The sequence below is a fragment of the Raphanus sativus genome, chromosome 5 (assembly GCF_000801105.2).
Source record: "Raphanus sativus cultivar WK10039 chromosome 5, ASM80110v3, whole genome shotgun sequence".
NCBI classification, from domain to species: Eukaryota; Viridiplantae; Streptophyta; class Magnoliopsida; order Brassicales; family Brassicaceae; genus Raphanus; species Raphanus sativus.
The window spans coordinates 3,910,532-3,927,388 of record NC_079515.1 but is presented as its reverse complement, the minus strand read 5'-3'; the positions used below and the strand labels follow the sequence as shown (position 1 = coordinate 3,927,388).

General features: G+C 36.4%; 2 protein-coding genes across 2 annotated transcripts; one reads left to right on the top strand and one right to left on the bottom strand.

Moving 5' to 3' along the window:
• Positions 1–6,043: 6,043 nt before the first annotated feature.
• LOC108859155 (clathrin heavy chain 1) lies at positions 6,044–14,965 on the top strand. Its single transcript, XM_056986324.1, has 31 exons — positions 6,044–6,185; positions 6,277–6,399; positions 6,716–6,920; positions 7,222–7,310; positions 7,430–7,508; positions 7,586–7,713; positions 7,830–7,928; positions 8,011–8,119; positions 8,230–8,309; positions 8,396–8,623; positions 8,714–8,779; positions 8,916–9,032; positions 9,141–9,338; positions 9,412–9,528; positions 9,615–9,674; positions 9,818–9,904; positions 9,998–10,081; positions 10,168–10,302; positions 10,427–10,489; positions 10,567–10,671; positions 10,747–10,859; positions 10,951–11,203; positions 11,289–11,425; positions 11,503–11,781; positions 11,870–12,872; positions 12,961–13,446; positions 13,549–13,719; positions 13,800–13,985; positions 14,110–14,232; positions 14,324–14,434; positions 14,531–14,965. The coding sequence occupies exons 2-31, from the start codon at positions 6,355–6,357 to the stop codon at positions 14,705–14,707; spliced, it is 5,133 nt and encodes a 1,710-aa protein (XP_056842304.1). The 5' UTR covers positions 6,044–6,185; positions 6,277–6,354; the 3' UTR covers positions 14,708–14,965.
• A 350-nt stretch (positions 14,966–15,315) lies between these two features.
• Positions 15,316–16,158, bottom strand: LOC108859161 (RING-H2 finger protein ATL66). Its single transcript, XM_018633020.2, has one exon. The coding sequence runs from the start codon at positions 16,016–16,018 to the stop codon at positions 15,515–15,517; it is 504 nt and encodes a 167-aa protein (XP_018488522.2). The 5' UTR covers positions 16,019–16,158; the 3' UTR covers positions 15,316–15,514.
• Between the last annotated feature and the right edge of the window lie 699 nt (positions 16,159–16,857).

Sequence of the window (16,857 nt, the reverse complement as noted above, 5' to 3'; positions counted from 1 at the left end):
ACAAGAGTTCAATTATATTACAACATTGCAACAGATACTAATTAGATGATATGAATCCTTCTTAGTTGTTTCTTTTGTTGGCTACTATAGCATGATAATCATGCTTTGTACATTTAAGAAAAAAATTATTATTGAAATTTTCATGCGACATCAAGGAAATTATTATTGGTTTACATTTAAGAAAAGCCATGTTCGGATTCTTACCAGATTCTGTAGATTTGTAGAATCTGGTCTCCAGATAATAATGGATTCCAGCTGATTACTTTCAGAACCTGAGAAAATACTTCATGTAAACCAAAAAAAAATATTGTCAGGTTCAGCTGAAAAAAAGACAAATATGATCAGATTTCAATAATCAAAAAAAATTATTTTGATTTATAACTAGCAAGGAATAGATTACTTGGGATCTTGACAGGAGCCAAATAGATTTCAACTTCAATGGTACCAATCGAATAGAGCCACTAATGTCTGCTACCACAGTCTTCGATGTGTTTCTGTGAAAAAAGTAATTCCCATCCCAACATCAACCTGACCTCAAACATCAAGTCAAACAGGTTTTCAACCTCTCAATTTTAAAACTAAATGAAAACTTTTAGTAGTATGAAACCAACCTGTAACTAAAGTGGTTAAGCTCTAAGAAGTAGAACTCGATCGTGTCCATGCTGTAGAGATACTCATCAGTAGCTGCTCCAACATAGTTAACACTCGCCAACCTTCTAGCCGCCTGTTCAAGTTTCTTTATGGTTTCTTGTAGAGCCACAGTGATTGGACCTTCCTCTATGACCTGAGACACGAAATATAAAATAAGAAATCATGCAATAACTTGCCTCCGCCAGTAAGGGACTTAAGACAGGTAAAACTGAGTACATAAGAATACATAACACACAGTATTTATTTGTAACAAGATAATAAAAATACAGAAGCTATCGCTGAAAACCTTTTGGTGTCTTCTCTGGACACTACAGTCCCGGCTGTGCAGAGCTGAAACGTTTCCAATTTGGTCACAGAGCAGCTGGACCTCTAAATGCCGACTCTAGCAAAATACAAATAACAGCCATATCATTAGCAAAATCTCTTTCAGAGCTTTTTTATCACATAAAAATATAAACATTCGCATGATTCCATATATATCTTTATATAAAGATGAAAAGATATATCAACCTGACCTTAAACATCAAGTCAAACAGGTTTTCAACCTCTCAATTTTAAAACTAAATGAAACTTTGAGTAGTATGAAACCAACCTGTAACTAAAGTGGTTAAGCTCTAAGAAGTAGAACTCGATCGTGTCCATGCTGTAGAGATACTCAACAGTAGCTGCTCCAACATAGTTAACACTCCCCAACCTTCTAGCCGCCTGTTCAAGTTTCTTTATGGTTTCTTGTGGAGCCACGGTGATTGGACCTTCCTCTATGATCTGAGACACGAAATATAAAATAAGAAATCATGCAATAACTTGCCTCCGCCAGTAAGGGACTTAGATATGTAAAACTGAGTACATAAGAATACATAACACACAATATTTATTTGTAACAAGATAATAAAAATACAGAATCTATCATTGCAAACCTTTTGGTGTCTTCTCTGGACACTACAGTCCCGGCTGTGCAGAGCTGAAACGTTTCCAATTTGGTCACAGAGCAGCTGGACCTCTAAATGCCGACTCTAGCCAAATACAAATAACAGCTATATCATTACCAAAATCTCTTTCAGAGCTTTTTTATCACAAAAAATATACACATTCGCATGATTCCATATATATATTTATATAAAGAGATTATATAAAATATTAGCTTTTATTTATTTCTTACATGTCAGAACCGAGGCTTTTCAGATGTAGGAGTTAAATGTTTTGGTGATGATAATAACAGGAATACGAGTTGAGTTAGGACATCTTCGTTTTCACTAAGATCAGCTTCACTAACATCCTCGGAAGAAACGTCGGGTCATCTGAAATGTAATTGATTTTAAAGAGTTACAAGAGTTTTGATTTATCAGATTCCAGCTCAAACTAAGATTACATGCAAACAAAATATAACTCTGATGATGAATCAATTATAAAAAAAAAAACATGTACCTGAATCGGGATCTGATAATAAAGAAACAAGATCGTCTGTGGTCGGAATAAAGAAAGAAGATCTTCTGTGGTCAGATTGATGAATAAAGAGAGAAGATCGCTGGAGCTCCCATCGTCTTCTACACGTTTCCAAGCAAATATCAGTCTCTCACTTCTCTTTTTCATTTTCCACCGACAAACCAGAGTGCAGATTAGGTCAAGACAACTCAAGTGAACATGTGTTTGTTGTCGGAAATGATAAAAAAAATGGAAATGGGCCTTGATATTAAAAACGATTATAGAGAAAAAGAAGTCAAAGAAATACAATTGGTTTTTTAACAATTCAAGTGGGCCTTTACAAACCCATTATAAATCATCTTTATATAAAATAAAATCATTATAACTTGATAGAAAACATATAATTGCATGTATATATGTGTATATATATATATATATAGACAAATTATTATAGAAAATAGTTTGTTTTGAATTTTTCTTTTCCTATCTCCTTTTTTTCTGGATTCTAAATATAGACTAATCATTTCCTAATTTTCCTCATTCAATTTATAAGCTACATTTATTTAAATATTTACTTACTTTCTTCATCTTCTATAAATTAATCTCCTCTCTTTCGAGTATTCTAAAATCTATTATATTCATTTGTCTTCAATCATCAACAACTACCAGTATTCAAAGGTCAGATTTTCTAATTGTTAACGATTCAATAATTTTTTTTCAGTTAAGATTGATGTTCAAATGTCTGGTTTTCAAATTGTCTTAAATCTTATTTGCTATAGATGGAGAGAAAAAATATGAAAAAAGTGACAAAGAAGCTACACATAAAGATGATGATTTTGGGTATATCTCAACAAAGAAGGCGAATCAAACTTCGCAATATCAAGATTGGATGGAAATTAACAGTAAGAACAAAGAGAAAACAATTAGTAAGCATGAAAATAATTCCAATACAAGCGAATTGTTTTATCTGCATTTGCTTTTAAACAAGAGCAAAACATCGACCAGCTTCACAGATTTACGAACTGTTAATGGAGTTTTGTATCCTACTTTTGAAGATGCTTATAATGCTCTTTTTATTTGAACTACTGTTTTATCTTTATGGGTTTTTCAATTTCTTTTTTCTTAAGCTTCTTATGTATTTCCTACTTTCGATTTTATTCATGTTTACGTACTGATAAATTCAAACATATGATTGAAATAACACAAACATAAAGATTAAAATTGTTCACAGACACACATATATAATTGAAATCACATAAACAAAATTAAAATTGTTCAAGGACTTAAAACAAAAAAATATACCCGTCCTTGAAGGGCGGGTCAAAATCTAGTCTATTCTATTAATTCTTCAACATGTCCAATTGATATTAGTTGGGTCCAAATTAAAATATAACTGCATCTATTTTTTCTGAATTAAATATTATATTTTGCATCTAATTCCATAACTATAATTACTTTTTACTAATCAACATATCGTTTGTAACTTCCAGCCCCAAAAATCTCGGGTACCACCTTTTTCTTCTAATACAAATACTGTCGACAGATATATATATATAATAACAAATATTCCTTATTTTTTGGGTTTTATCAAATCCAAAAATGTGATGACATATGTCATCAAACGTAACATATAACTATAGAAACATATGTCAATAATTTAACTAATATTCCAATATTTGTTAATAACAAATGCGGTTACATTTGTTTCTTTTGTCATCACATTTTATTTGATTAATATAACATGTTAGTTTATATGAATGATTTATGTATATAGTTAAATTATTGGCATATGTTTGTATAGTTATATGTTAATTACTCTTTATAGTATCAGCTAGACATTAATTTGTTCAAATTGTGAATGTTATATACATACATTAAATTGTGAATGTTATATAGATACATTAAATTTATAGATTAACAAAGTACATAATGTTAAAAATGGATTTTAATGGGTTTTAAGTGAACTTTTAATAGAGTTAACTAATATTAATTGATGGTGGAACGGGTTATTAGTGACATTTATTTTATATGCTTAACAAAGTTTATCGGGTTTTACTATACTTTTAATAGAAATAAATATTCATATGAATATATTTAATTTAATGGGTTTTAAATAGGTTATTCGATTAAAATATTTATTAAATATGATTTTACTTAAAGTTAGCGAAGACCATATTAACTCATTTACATATATATTTAACAGGATATCTTAGAAAATAAAATTTTCAAACATTTTTCAAAAATTATGTTCGATTTTTGTTGCGGGTTGAGTTTGATATTGGTTTTGGATATAACACTTTAAGAACCGTTCGAGTATGTAGACCAGATCTAATAGAATATGATACTTTGATTTTTGGGTCTATTCCAAATTGGAGTTTTTAGATACAAATATTCTTGACTAATTATGTTAGGTAACTAATAAGAAAATATAATATGTTATAGAGCTTAAAAATAAATTTTAAAAATGATTTCTAAAATGCATATAACACAAAAGTATAGTTATGTAACTTGATATATTTAATATAATTAACAAAAATATATATTAAAATAATATTAAACACATATATGATTATAAAACAAAAAATTAAAAATTAAAACAAAAATATACCCGCCCTTTGAAAGGGCGGGTCAGAATCTAGTCTATTCTATTAATTTTGCTGTTTGACCAGTTGATAAAGGTTCTTTTTTTAACGCTGATTTATTATGATATTACAATTATTAGGAACATTATATCTGTTTTATGAAGATCTACGCCTAACTGCATCATCTGAGCCGTCCTATAAAGATCATCATTCCTTACATAATCGCATAGTTGCATATAATCCTTCCTTCCATAATCTGAATAGTTGCCTAATAAATCGCGCTCTCTCCGGGACTTAAAACCTGGATTTGAGAAAATCTGCAATAAATTACATAGTTTAGGAGTCGAATCCCAGACCTGGATGTAAAAGCCTTTAGACCTTAACCATTAGGCTAAGGTGTTTCCACAGTTGATAAAGGTTCTGTCCATCTTTTTAAATTTTATACCCGTCCCTGATTATTAATTACTTATAACCGTCCCTTATTATCAAATCAAAACAATAACTACTTTACACTTATATTAACTGCCTTATCACTTTTATATCTCGGCCCTCTTGATTCTATTAAATCAGATCCATTACTCTAATTTAACCATACAATAATAATAAGGAGTAAACTATAAATCAGGCTCATCATTGATCACGTCATATAACTCTGGATAGCAATTTAAAATAGTACTTAACTAATGGTATTTCTAACAATTTGAATATTACTTTTTGAATATTAATTTTAAAAAATTAATTCTTCAAATATTTACACAAACAATCTAACAAATTTTTGAAAATTGATTCATTTTCTTTCAAATATGTATCTAAACAAACTATATCTATATTATTAAAATGAAATCATTACAAAAAAAAATCTGCTTAAAAAATTGTTGGACCCTTTCACTAACTAATTATTTTTGGTCCAACTATTTAAAAATACAAGAATTGAAAAATAAGAATTTAAAATTTAAATCATGTATAATTTTTTTATTATATATATACTTTATAGTAATTAAATTAAATAATAATTTTTAAAATATGTATATAACCCGAGGATAACCACAAAATTAAGCAGAGCGGATGCGGATACAAAATTATTTGTTTGCGGGTTATGCGGGTCATATTTTTTAACCAAAAACAAAATTTAAAATCCGTGGGTTGGCGGATCAGCGGGCAAGTTTGACCCGCAATCCAGCCTTAACCGTTCGTATACGAGATTAATTTTTATATTGCTATTATTTAATAAAATACATTTTAATTAAAATTTATACACAGATAAGATTATAAAAAAATATAAATATAATCAGAAAGAAAAAATAAATATCAAAAGTTAAATTTAAAATAAAAAATATAAAAAGAGCGGGTCAAAATCTAGTATACGTATAAAATTCTCAAAACCCGACCCATGGATTGTCACGGATCAAGTTCGACCCGACCCGATCGGGTTATAAGCACGTCGTCTCCTTTGGTTCTCCCCTCATAATCGACGAGTGAGTTCGATTGGATCGCTGTTTGTCATTTCTCACTACCTAAAGAAAAAAAAAAGTGAGTCTCTCTCTCTCTCTTCTCCTTCCTTCATCAGCTTTTATCGTCTACTTACCTCTCAGATCTGACATCGATTTCAAATCTTCTTCAGGTTCTCTCTCTCCCCTGGCCGTTGACGGTACCGTCCCGGCCGTGGATCTGATTCTGACCCCGCGATCTGAGGTCAAACATGGCGGCAGCCAACGCCCCCATCACGATGAAGGAGGTCCTAACGGTGAGTCGGAGTCCCGTCTCCATTTTTAGTAACATATCTCTCTTTGGAATCGAGCTAGGATTTTGGACGATTAACATGTTTCTATAGTTGCAATCTCTGAATTACTGTTTTGAATTTCTCCTCGATCGTTTCGGATTCGTTAGCTTGTGTTATTATCTGATCAGATTTCCCCAATATTCGCTCAGATCTATGTATCGAGCCTGGATTTTAAGTTTGTCGTTTAGTCCAGTGTGCTGATTCACTCGGATCTTGTTAATAAGTTAATGAACTACGCGACGTGACTGCTTTGTTTTTGATTATTTTTTTTTGTCTCCAGCTTCCGAGCATTGGGATCAATCAGCAGTTCATCACGTTTACGAATGTTACTATGGAGTCTGACAAGTACATATGTGTGCGAGAGACGGCGCCTCAGAACAGCGTTGTGATTATTGATATGAATATGCCGATGCAGCCTCTTAGGAGACCCATAACTGCTGATTCTGCACTTATGAACCCCAACTCGAGGATCCTTGCCTTGAAAGGTATTCGACCGTTTCCTTCTGTTGCTACTAAACCTTGTACCTAGAATAGGCTTCCTTTTTACGTTTTCTTCTTCTTGGGATTATCATTGATAACTCCAACGCTTTGTTAGCTTTTGATTTTATTTTTTTGCTCTCAATATTATTGGAGACTTCAGTATACAGTTCTATGTTTTCTGACGTGTGATATATCCGTTATAACTGTGTTGTGCCTATTAGGTCTGTATTAGATGTTTCGTTACAATAGCTATTTTACTTATTTCTTCCTTTGTTGCTCACTTTTTTTCCCTTAATTTGTATATAGCTCAAGTTCCAGGAACTACTCAGGACCATCTGCAGATATTTAACATCGAAGCAAAAGCAAAGTTGAAGTCATATCAGATGCCTGAGCAGGTGTGATCATTGAAACAAACTCTTTGTTACTCGATTTTCTTTTATGCTGTACACTATCGGACTCTGATTTTATAGGTTTTATATTTTTCTTTTGGATATTAACCGCCCATGTGTTATAGGTTTCTTTTTGGAAATGGATTACACCAAAGATGTTGGGGCTGGTCACACAAACATCCGTGTATCATTGGTCGATTGAAGGTTTTATATCTTTAACTTATTGCCATCTTCTTCATATCATGTTTATGTTGTTTCTAATTTTGCTCCAACATTTCTAGGTGATTCTGAGCCTGTTAAGATGTTTGATAGGACAGCCAATTTGGCCAACAATCAAATTATTAACTATAAGTGCTCTCCCAATGAGAAGTGGTTGGTGTTGATTGGTATTGCCCCTGGCTCTCCTGAGGTAGGTTTGATGCGACACATTTTAGGTTGGATTACATATTAGGTTGGATGAAGACATTATAATGGCTGGCATTGTATATATTCTTGACTGGAGCTTTTCATTATTATTTTCTGTAGAGGCCACAATTGGTAAAAGGGAATATGCAGCTTTTCTCTGTTGATCAACAGCGGAGTCAGGCCCTTGAAGCACATGCTGCTTCATTTGCCCAGTTTAAGGTGAACTAAGCGCTTAATTTGTTTTTTCATCCTGTGGTGTGATCTTGAATTGTAGTATAACAAGCAACGTTATTAACGGTAGGTCCCTGGGAATGAGAATCCTTCTATTCTTATATCCTTTGCAAGCAAGAGCTTTAACGCTGGACAGGTAACATCAAAATTGCATGTCATTGAGCTTGGCGCCCAACCAGGTTAGCTTCCTCAGCTGCTCTATCTGTTCATGGTTATTAGCCTATTTGGTTACGCTTTCAATTGGTGTCTGATCTGATCTCTAAAATTGGGCAATTTTTTTTCTTTGCAGGAAAACCATCATTCTCAAAGAAGCAGGCAGATCTCTTCTTCCCCCCAGATTTTGCTGATGATTTTCCTGTAGCCATGCAGGTATGTAGTTGCATTAGAAGTTCAGTTAACTTCAGTGAGTTTCCGGTGAAATTTTTATGACACCATTTTCTCTCCTTTTCGGACAGGTCTCTCACAAATTTAACTTGATATACGTCATCACCAAGCTTGGCCTGTTGTTTGTATACGATTTAGAGACGGCTTCTGCCATCTACAGAAATCGGATAAGCCCAGACCCAATTTTCTTGACTTCTGAAGCTTCTTCAGTTGGGGGTTTCTATGCCATTAATAGGCGAGGACAAGTTCTCCTGGCTACAGTAAATGAGGCTACGATAATACCTTTTATCAGCGGTCAAGTATGTTTACTTTTTTCCCCGTTTTTTTTCTCGATACAATTTATCTATATCTTCATAACATGTTAACAACTCTATGATTTTGTATAACAGTTGAACAATTTGGAACTTGCTGTCAATCTGGCTAAAAGAGGAAACCTCCCTGGTGCAGAAAATCTGGTATGTGATGTTTACCTTGGTTCATATGTGTGGATCTGTTTTGTTTACTGGAGTAACTGAAGTTAACGAAAGCCAGCTGGACAAAAAGAGTCATTCGTTGGTGATCAATTTCTCATATTCAGTTTGAATGTTGCAGGTTGTCCAGCGGTTTCAAGAGTTATTTGCTCAAACAAAGTACAAAGAGGCTGCCGAGCTTGCTGCTGAATCTCCTCAGGGGATTCTACGGACACCTGATACGGTGGCTAAATTCCAGGTATGTTCTCCATATATAAGCAAGTAATCCTCTGCGGACATGCTAACTGTTGTTAGATGTAGGTAGCACCAATCTAAAACTACAACATCGCACTATTCAATTTTGCAGAGTGTTCCAGTACAAGCAGGGCAAACTCCTCCATTGTTACAGTATTTTGGGACCCTTTTGACTAGAGGAAAGCTCAATTCATATGAGTCTTTGGAACTGTCTCGCCTTGTTGTGAATCAAAACAAGAAGAACCTCTTGGAAAACTGGTTGGCAGAGGATAAGTTAGAATGCAGTGAAGAACTTGGAGACCTTGTCAAGGTAATCATTAAATTTATCATTGTCCTTCATTGTCTCCTTTAGCATCCTGTAACGATAATCTATTCTGTTCCAGACTGTAGATAATGACCTGGCTCTGAAAATATACATCAAAGCTCGAGCTACTCCAAAAGTTGTAGCAGCTTTTGCAGAGCGAAGGGAGTTTGACAAAATACTGATTTACTCAAAGCAGGTAAGCTATAAGTTTCTTCCCAAGTAATGGTTACCCAGAAGTTAATTCTGCTAATAATCTAACATTGTTTCATATTGTGATTTTAGGTTGGGTACACACCTGATTACATGTTTCTTTTGCAAACCATACTCCGTACGGATCCCCAGGTTAGTATGATGCATTTTGATACTTGTAACATATTAACCCTTGAAAGACGGGTTTACTGGATTCTTTCTGCGTATGCACAAGAAGATTCATGAAGAAGTAACTCCGGCTGATTAATTTTAACCTGATGTTGTTTATTATGCAGGGAGCAGTAAATTTTGCTTTAATGATGTCCCAAATGGAAGGAGGTTGTCCAGTTGACTACAACACCATCACTGATCTTTTCCTTCAGGTCGGTAAATATGTTTGAAATAGTGTATACAAACAAAATATATAGCCCATTACAGGAGAATTATCATGTATTAATTTACCTGTGCATATGCAGAGAAACCTGATCCGTGAAGCGACTGCTTTCCTTCTGGATGTTCTGAAGCCAAATTTACCTGAGCATGCTTTTCTGCAGACTAAGGTTGAAAAGAGTTGCCACGTTGTATCTGGCTTTGCTTTTCCTATTCGTATTCCTTTCTCAGAGCTTTTACTCCACTGTTAACTCAGGTTCTGGAGATCAATTTGGTAACCTTTCCCAATGTGGCTGATGCAATTTTAGCAAATGGGATGTTCAGCCACTATGACCGCCCTCGTGTTGCTCAGCTTTGTGAAAAGGCTGGACTTTATATCCAATCTTTGAAGGTTGTTGCTCCATTTTTACTTTTTTTTCGTTATCCCTATGACCGCCCTCGTGTTGCTCAAATATATAGATGTATTATCTTTTTCTTTTGTTATCCCTAACCTCTTTTCCTTTTGCTTTGTGCAGCATTACTCAGAGTTACCTGATATTAAACGTGTAATTGTGAACACACATGCTATTGAGCCGCAGGTAACCTCTGAACTAATATTCGGTTGCTAAATTCTTGAATGGTCGAGTGGTTGAACATATCTCTGTTCAAAATGCAGGCTCTTGTCGAGTTTTTTGGTACTCTTTCTAGCGAGTGGGCTATGGAGTGCATGAAGGATCTTCTGCTGGTCAACCTTAGAGGCAACCTTCAGATAATAGTTCAGGTAAGTGCTGTGCTGTTGTACGATATGATTTTTTCCATTGTTTAATGTGACACTGACGAGTACATATCATTGCAGGCTTGCAAGGAGTACTGTGAGCAACTTGGTGTCGATTCATGCATTAAACTCTTTGAGCAGTTCAAGTCGTATGAAGGGCTATACTTTTTCCTAGGTTCATATTTGAGTATGAGGTGATATATCAGATACTGTCATTCCTGTAAATAAGCAGAATCCTTGTGTTTGTATTCTGACGATAAACAATGGTTTCTCTCTGTGCGATAGTGAGGATCCTGAGATTCACTTCAAATACATTGAAGCAGCTGCCAAGACGGGTCAAATAAAGGAAGTCGAGCGTGTCACTAGAGAGTCTAACTTTTATGATGCTGAAAAGACGAAAAACTTTTTGATGGAGGCTAAGCTTCCTGATGCCCGTCCTTTGATAAATGTCTGCGACCGTTTTGGCTTTGTACCTGATCTTACTCATTACCTGTACACAAACAACATGCTTCGTTACATTGAAGGCTACGTGCAGAAGGTATGGATTCTCTTGGGACTACTGTTAATGTGTGGACGTTTTGCATTTTATGCATTAAATAATCATAATATGATTCTTTCCGCAGGTGAACCCTGGGAATGCTCCCTTAGTTGTGGGGCAGTTGCTTGATGACGAATGCCCTGAAGATTTTATAAAAGGCCTCATTCTTTCTGTTCGTTCGTTGCTTCCTGTTGAACCCCTTGTTGAGGAATGCGAGAAGAGGTGTGAATCTCTTTGTCATCTTGGTTTTCGTTCATATGCCCCTTTGTTTTTAAAATAAGATGTATTTGTCTTTTCAGAAATCGACTGCGTCTCCTCACTCAGTTCTTGGAGCATCTAGTTAGTGAGGGAAGCCAAGATGTCCATGTCCATAATGCCTTGGGTAAAATTATCATAGACAGTAACAACAACCCTGAGCATTTCCTGACCACCAATCCTTACTACGACTCTAAAGTTGTGGGTAAGTACTGTGAGAAACGTGATCCCACCCTGGCTGTTGTGGCATACAGAAGAGGACAATGTGATGAGGAACTCATCAATGTCACCAACAAGAACTCATTGTTCAAGTTACAAGCCAGGTATTTGTTTACAATTAACCAAATTTCTTACTTATTCCACAGCGGTTTCCTCTGTAGTTTTTGCTTACGCACGACCTTCCAACTGCAGGTATGTAGTGGAGAGGATGGATGGTGACCTCTGGGATAAGGTTCTTATGGAAGAAAATGAATATAGAAGACAACTTATTGACCAAGTTGTGTCTACTGCTTTACCCGAAAGCAAGAGCCCAGAGCAAGTTTCTGCAGCTGTTAAAGCATTCATGACTGCTGATCTGCCACATGAGCTTATCGAGCTTCTTGAAAAGATTGTGCTTCAAAATTCTGCATTCAGCGGAAACTTTAATCTGCAAAATCTACTTATACTGACAGCTATCAAGGCAGATCCGTCTAGAGTTATGGATTACATTAACAGGCTGGATAACTTTGATGGTCCGGCTGTTGGAGAAGTGGCGGTTGATGCCCAATTATATGAAGAAGCATTTGCGATTTTCAAGAAGTTTAACTTAAATGTTCAGGCTGTCAACGTATTGCTGGATAACGTCAGAAGCATTGAGCGTGCTGTTGAGTTTGCTTTCCGGGTCGAAGAAGATTCTGTTTGGACCCAAGTCGCCAAGGCTCAACTCAGGGATGGGCTAGTCAGTGATGCAATTGAATCTTTTATCCGAGCTGATGATGCCACTCATTTCTTGGAGGTCATACGTGCTACTGAAGATGCTAATGTCTATGATGACTTGGTCAGATACCTTCTTATGGTTAGACAGAAGGTGAAGGAACCCAAGGTTGATAGTGAGCTCATATATGCCTATGCAAAGATTGAAAGGTTGGGTGAGATAGAGGAATTTATTCTGATGCCAAACGTTGCTAACCTACAACAAGTGGGTGATCGCCTGTATGATGAAGCTTTGTACGAGGCTGCAAAAATAATTTATGCGTTCATATCGAACTGGGGCAAGTTAGCCGTCACGCTTGTGAAGTTGCAGCAGTTCCAAGGTGCTGTGGATGCTGCAAGGAAAGCCAACAGTGCAAAGACATGGAAGGAAGTCTGCTTTGCTTGTGTTGATGCAGAAGAATTCCGACTGGCTCAAATATGTGGACTTAACATTATCATACAGGTGAACAATGACCTGATCTTGGTGAAAATTTTCTTCGATTTTGCATGATATTTTTGTCCCACAGGTTAATCTTTTTATCCTCTAACAGGTGGATGACCTGGAAGAAGTCAGCGAGTTCTACCAGAACAGAGGATGCTTCAATGAATTAATCTCACTTATGGAGAGTGGACTTGGTCTGGAACGGGCTCACATGGGGATCTTCACCGAGTTGGGTGTACTGTACGCCAGATATCGTTATGAGAAGCTTATGGAACACATCAAGTTGTTCTCCACTCGTCTCAATATTCCAAAGCTTATACGAGCCTGTGATGAGCAACAGCATTGGCAGGAACTTACCTATCTGTACATTCAATACGATGAGTTTGATAATGCTGCAACGACTGTCATGAACCATTCTCCTGAAGCATGGGAGCACATGCAATTCAAAGACATTGTCGCCAAGGTTGCGAATGTCGAGCTTTACTACAAAGCCGTTCACTTCTACTTGCAAGAGCACCCTGATATAATCAACGATCTTCTCAATGTGCTTGCTCTGCGGTTAGATCACACACGAGTGGTGGATATCATGCGCAAGGTTCGAGGCTGACCCTTTGTTTGATTTTTGCCTCTTTAAAGCTTATCAGCAGTGGCTTAATAATGATTGATATCTGATAGATATTTTTCTTCCTGATCTCAGGCTGGTCAGCTGCGCCTTATCAAGCCCTACATGGTTGCAGTTCAGAGCAACAATGTTTCTGCTGTAAATGAAGCGCTGAATGAGATATACGTAGAAGAAGAAGACTACGATAGGTTGCGCGAGTCTATTGATTTGCATGACAGCTTTGACCAGATAGGCCTCGCTCAGAAGGTAAGAGTTTTAAATCTACCTGTCGTGATAACGTTTCATATCTTCGCTTATATACTCAATTAATCCTTATATCTTCGCAGATTGAGAAACACGAGCTTGTGGAAATGAGACGTGTGGCTGCGTATATCTACAAGAAAGCTGGTAGATGGAAGCAATCAATTGCGTTGTCTAAGAAAGATAACATGTACAAGGACTGTATGGAAACTGCTTCACAATCCGGCGACCATGACCTCGCAGAACAACTTCTGGTTTATTTCATTGAACAGGTATATAGAGATGTTTTTCAAGCACGATTACATCATAAAAACCATTCATTTATTTATTTTATTCTTTTGGTATGCGGCAAAACAGAAGATGAAATTAAGAAAATCCGTTTTTTTTTTGTAACAGGGTAAAAAGGAATGCTTTGCCACATGTCTCTTTGTCTGTTATGACTTAATCCGACCAGATGTTGCTCTGGAACATGCTTGGATCAACAATATGCTCGACTTTGCCTTCCCGTATCTCCTCCAGGTGACTTATCCTCCGAATCACTCAAACGAGATAGAAACCATGTGAACACTATACATATGATCAATCTCTTTCTTCCCTTCTTTTATGGCAGTTTATCCGAGAATACTCTGGGAAAGTGGATGAACTAATCAAGGACAAACTAGAAGCACAGAAGGAAGTGAAGGCCAAAGAGCAGGAAGAGAAGGATGTCATGTCCCAACAGGTACTACTACTTAATTTCAGCTTATACATCATATCCCAACAGTGCTTAAATATATTGAAAACACAGCTTATATCTTTGGTTTTGTTATGAAAACAGAATATGTACGCCCAATTATTGCCACTGGCTCTACCTGCCCCACCGATGCCAGGAATGGGAGGTGGTCCAGGGATGGGAGGCGGTTACGGTCCGCCACCACAGATGGGAGGGATGCCTGGAATGCCACCAATGCCACCAATGCCACCATATGGAATGCCACCGATGGGAGGCTACTAAGACCATCGAAAACAAAAACTCATCTCTACCACGGTGGTATTCGTCTACTACAGGACTGTGACTGTTACTCGTACGGAATGTTTCCTTTCTTTCTTTGATTTTATAGGGTATGTGTGGATAATAATCTCGGTACACTTTCCGTTTGTAATAATATTCTTTGGGGTCTTTAGAAGAGTCATTTTTGGTTTAAGGCCATTTTACCATTGTCAACGTTTTATAAACTTTTTGAGTTTTATAACTTCTTTGTGTTTGTTTTGACTTCGATTGTTCTTGTTGGCTCGCCTTTGATTTACAAAAAAAAAAACGAAGAGATTGAAAATACTCTTAGAAGAAAAAAACTGGCTCCAGCCTGTGCTCCAGTTTCTACCATTAGAAGAAAAAAAACTGAACCAAATGAAATGCAACAGAGCAGTCAATACTTTGAGTATACAAGGGCTGGAGCCTGGAGGCTTCTCACACGAATCTCTAGCTAGGTGCGACCATTAATCTACTACTTGGCTTAATCTACACGAATGCAATAAAGCAGTCAATAAAAACTAAAAAAATTATCTACACCTACAACGAAGATCTTAATCATACAAATTAAAAAATATCTGCAGAAGAAGAAGTGATAAGAACTTGACAATCACTTGATATAGACATTTACATAAAAAGGTAGTTCAAAAAAAAAAAGACATTTAGATAAAAAAAAATCTTTTTTTTTTCAAATAAACTATAACCATTGCTATTCCTGTCTGTATTTTCAAAATATCTTGACTCAACCCCATGACAAAACCAAAACTACAAATATCTTAAAATCACCATCACTCAACACGTCGTCGTTTCAGTCTCATTTACTGGCAACAGGATGGACGAGTCGACTCTGATCGAGACTCGGCACAGCGGACAACTCGACTCGGTCATAAGCCACCGGTCCACGCATTCGCAGTGGTAACAATGGCGACACAGAGGAAGCACTTTCATCTTCTCTCCATCTTCTAAACCACCGAGGCATATACAACACTCCCTCTCTTCCTCCTCCGCCTCCCTCCGGCACAGCACAACCGGTAAACTCCGAATCGCCGCCGGATCGAGACCTCCGCTAACGTACGGCGTAAACGGAGGAGACGGCGCGTGGAAGTCGGTGAGATCGCGAAGGAGGCAGCTCCGGTGGATGTAGAGAGTGAGCAAGGCGAAGAAGAGGAGGACGGAGAACAGAGCCACGACGAAGAATACTGTCCGGCCGTGAATCTGGAAGTTCCGGTCGTCGTACTGGTTCTCGTTCCAGTACAGAAGCATCGAGGCTCTTGGAGACGGTGATGATGACGTCATCTCCCGGCTGTATTTATGGGTCGTTGTGCTGTATAAATGCACAATCTCTGCTGTATATATAGATATACAGTTAATATTTGTCACGTGATTGCGTACATGATTCGTTGATAATTTTATTAATATTATTAAGCCCAGGGAATATTAATTAGAGTCAAGTTTGGAGGAAAGTGGGCTTTGAAATAGTTTAGGTTCTTAAAGTGCTCTGGGAACCAAATTAATTCGAATAACAGTAGGCGACATGCCATGCACGTTTCTGTTTACTCGGTTGTTAAATGGTGCCAAGATACCAATGGAATAAGACATAAGACCAGTATAGTTAGATTACAAAAATATGACTGTAAGGTAGCTTTAATTAGCATACTAGTTATTTACCCTTTTTTTTATCGAAACTCTAGTTCTTTACCTATAGAGCCATACTTGAGCACTTATTTGAAGTTTTGAACTACTACAATTACGTGTGGAAGTAGGCATGTAAGATGTGTGATTGAAATAAATGTGACATGATTATACGTCTTCAAGAATCAGTTCGAGTATTCGAGAGGAATGAATGCTAAGTTGCAGCAAATTTAAGAGGATTGATGGATTGAACCAATCGGTGATTCAGAAATATTGTAATGTAAAACAGAACCACAACATGAATCTGATTATAGTCCTAGACTCCTAGTGAGTAGTAATCCTTCTTAGCATATGAACGATTAGTTGCAAACGCCATGTTTACCTATGGTTATGAGATTACTACTGGTATCCAAAGAGTATCAATTTTTCTCCTCTTAAAGTCCTATAAACCTATTGATGTATATGGATTGGATGGGTTAGCAACAATCACTGAAACTAGTTGA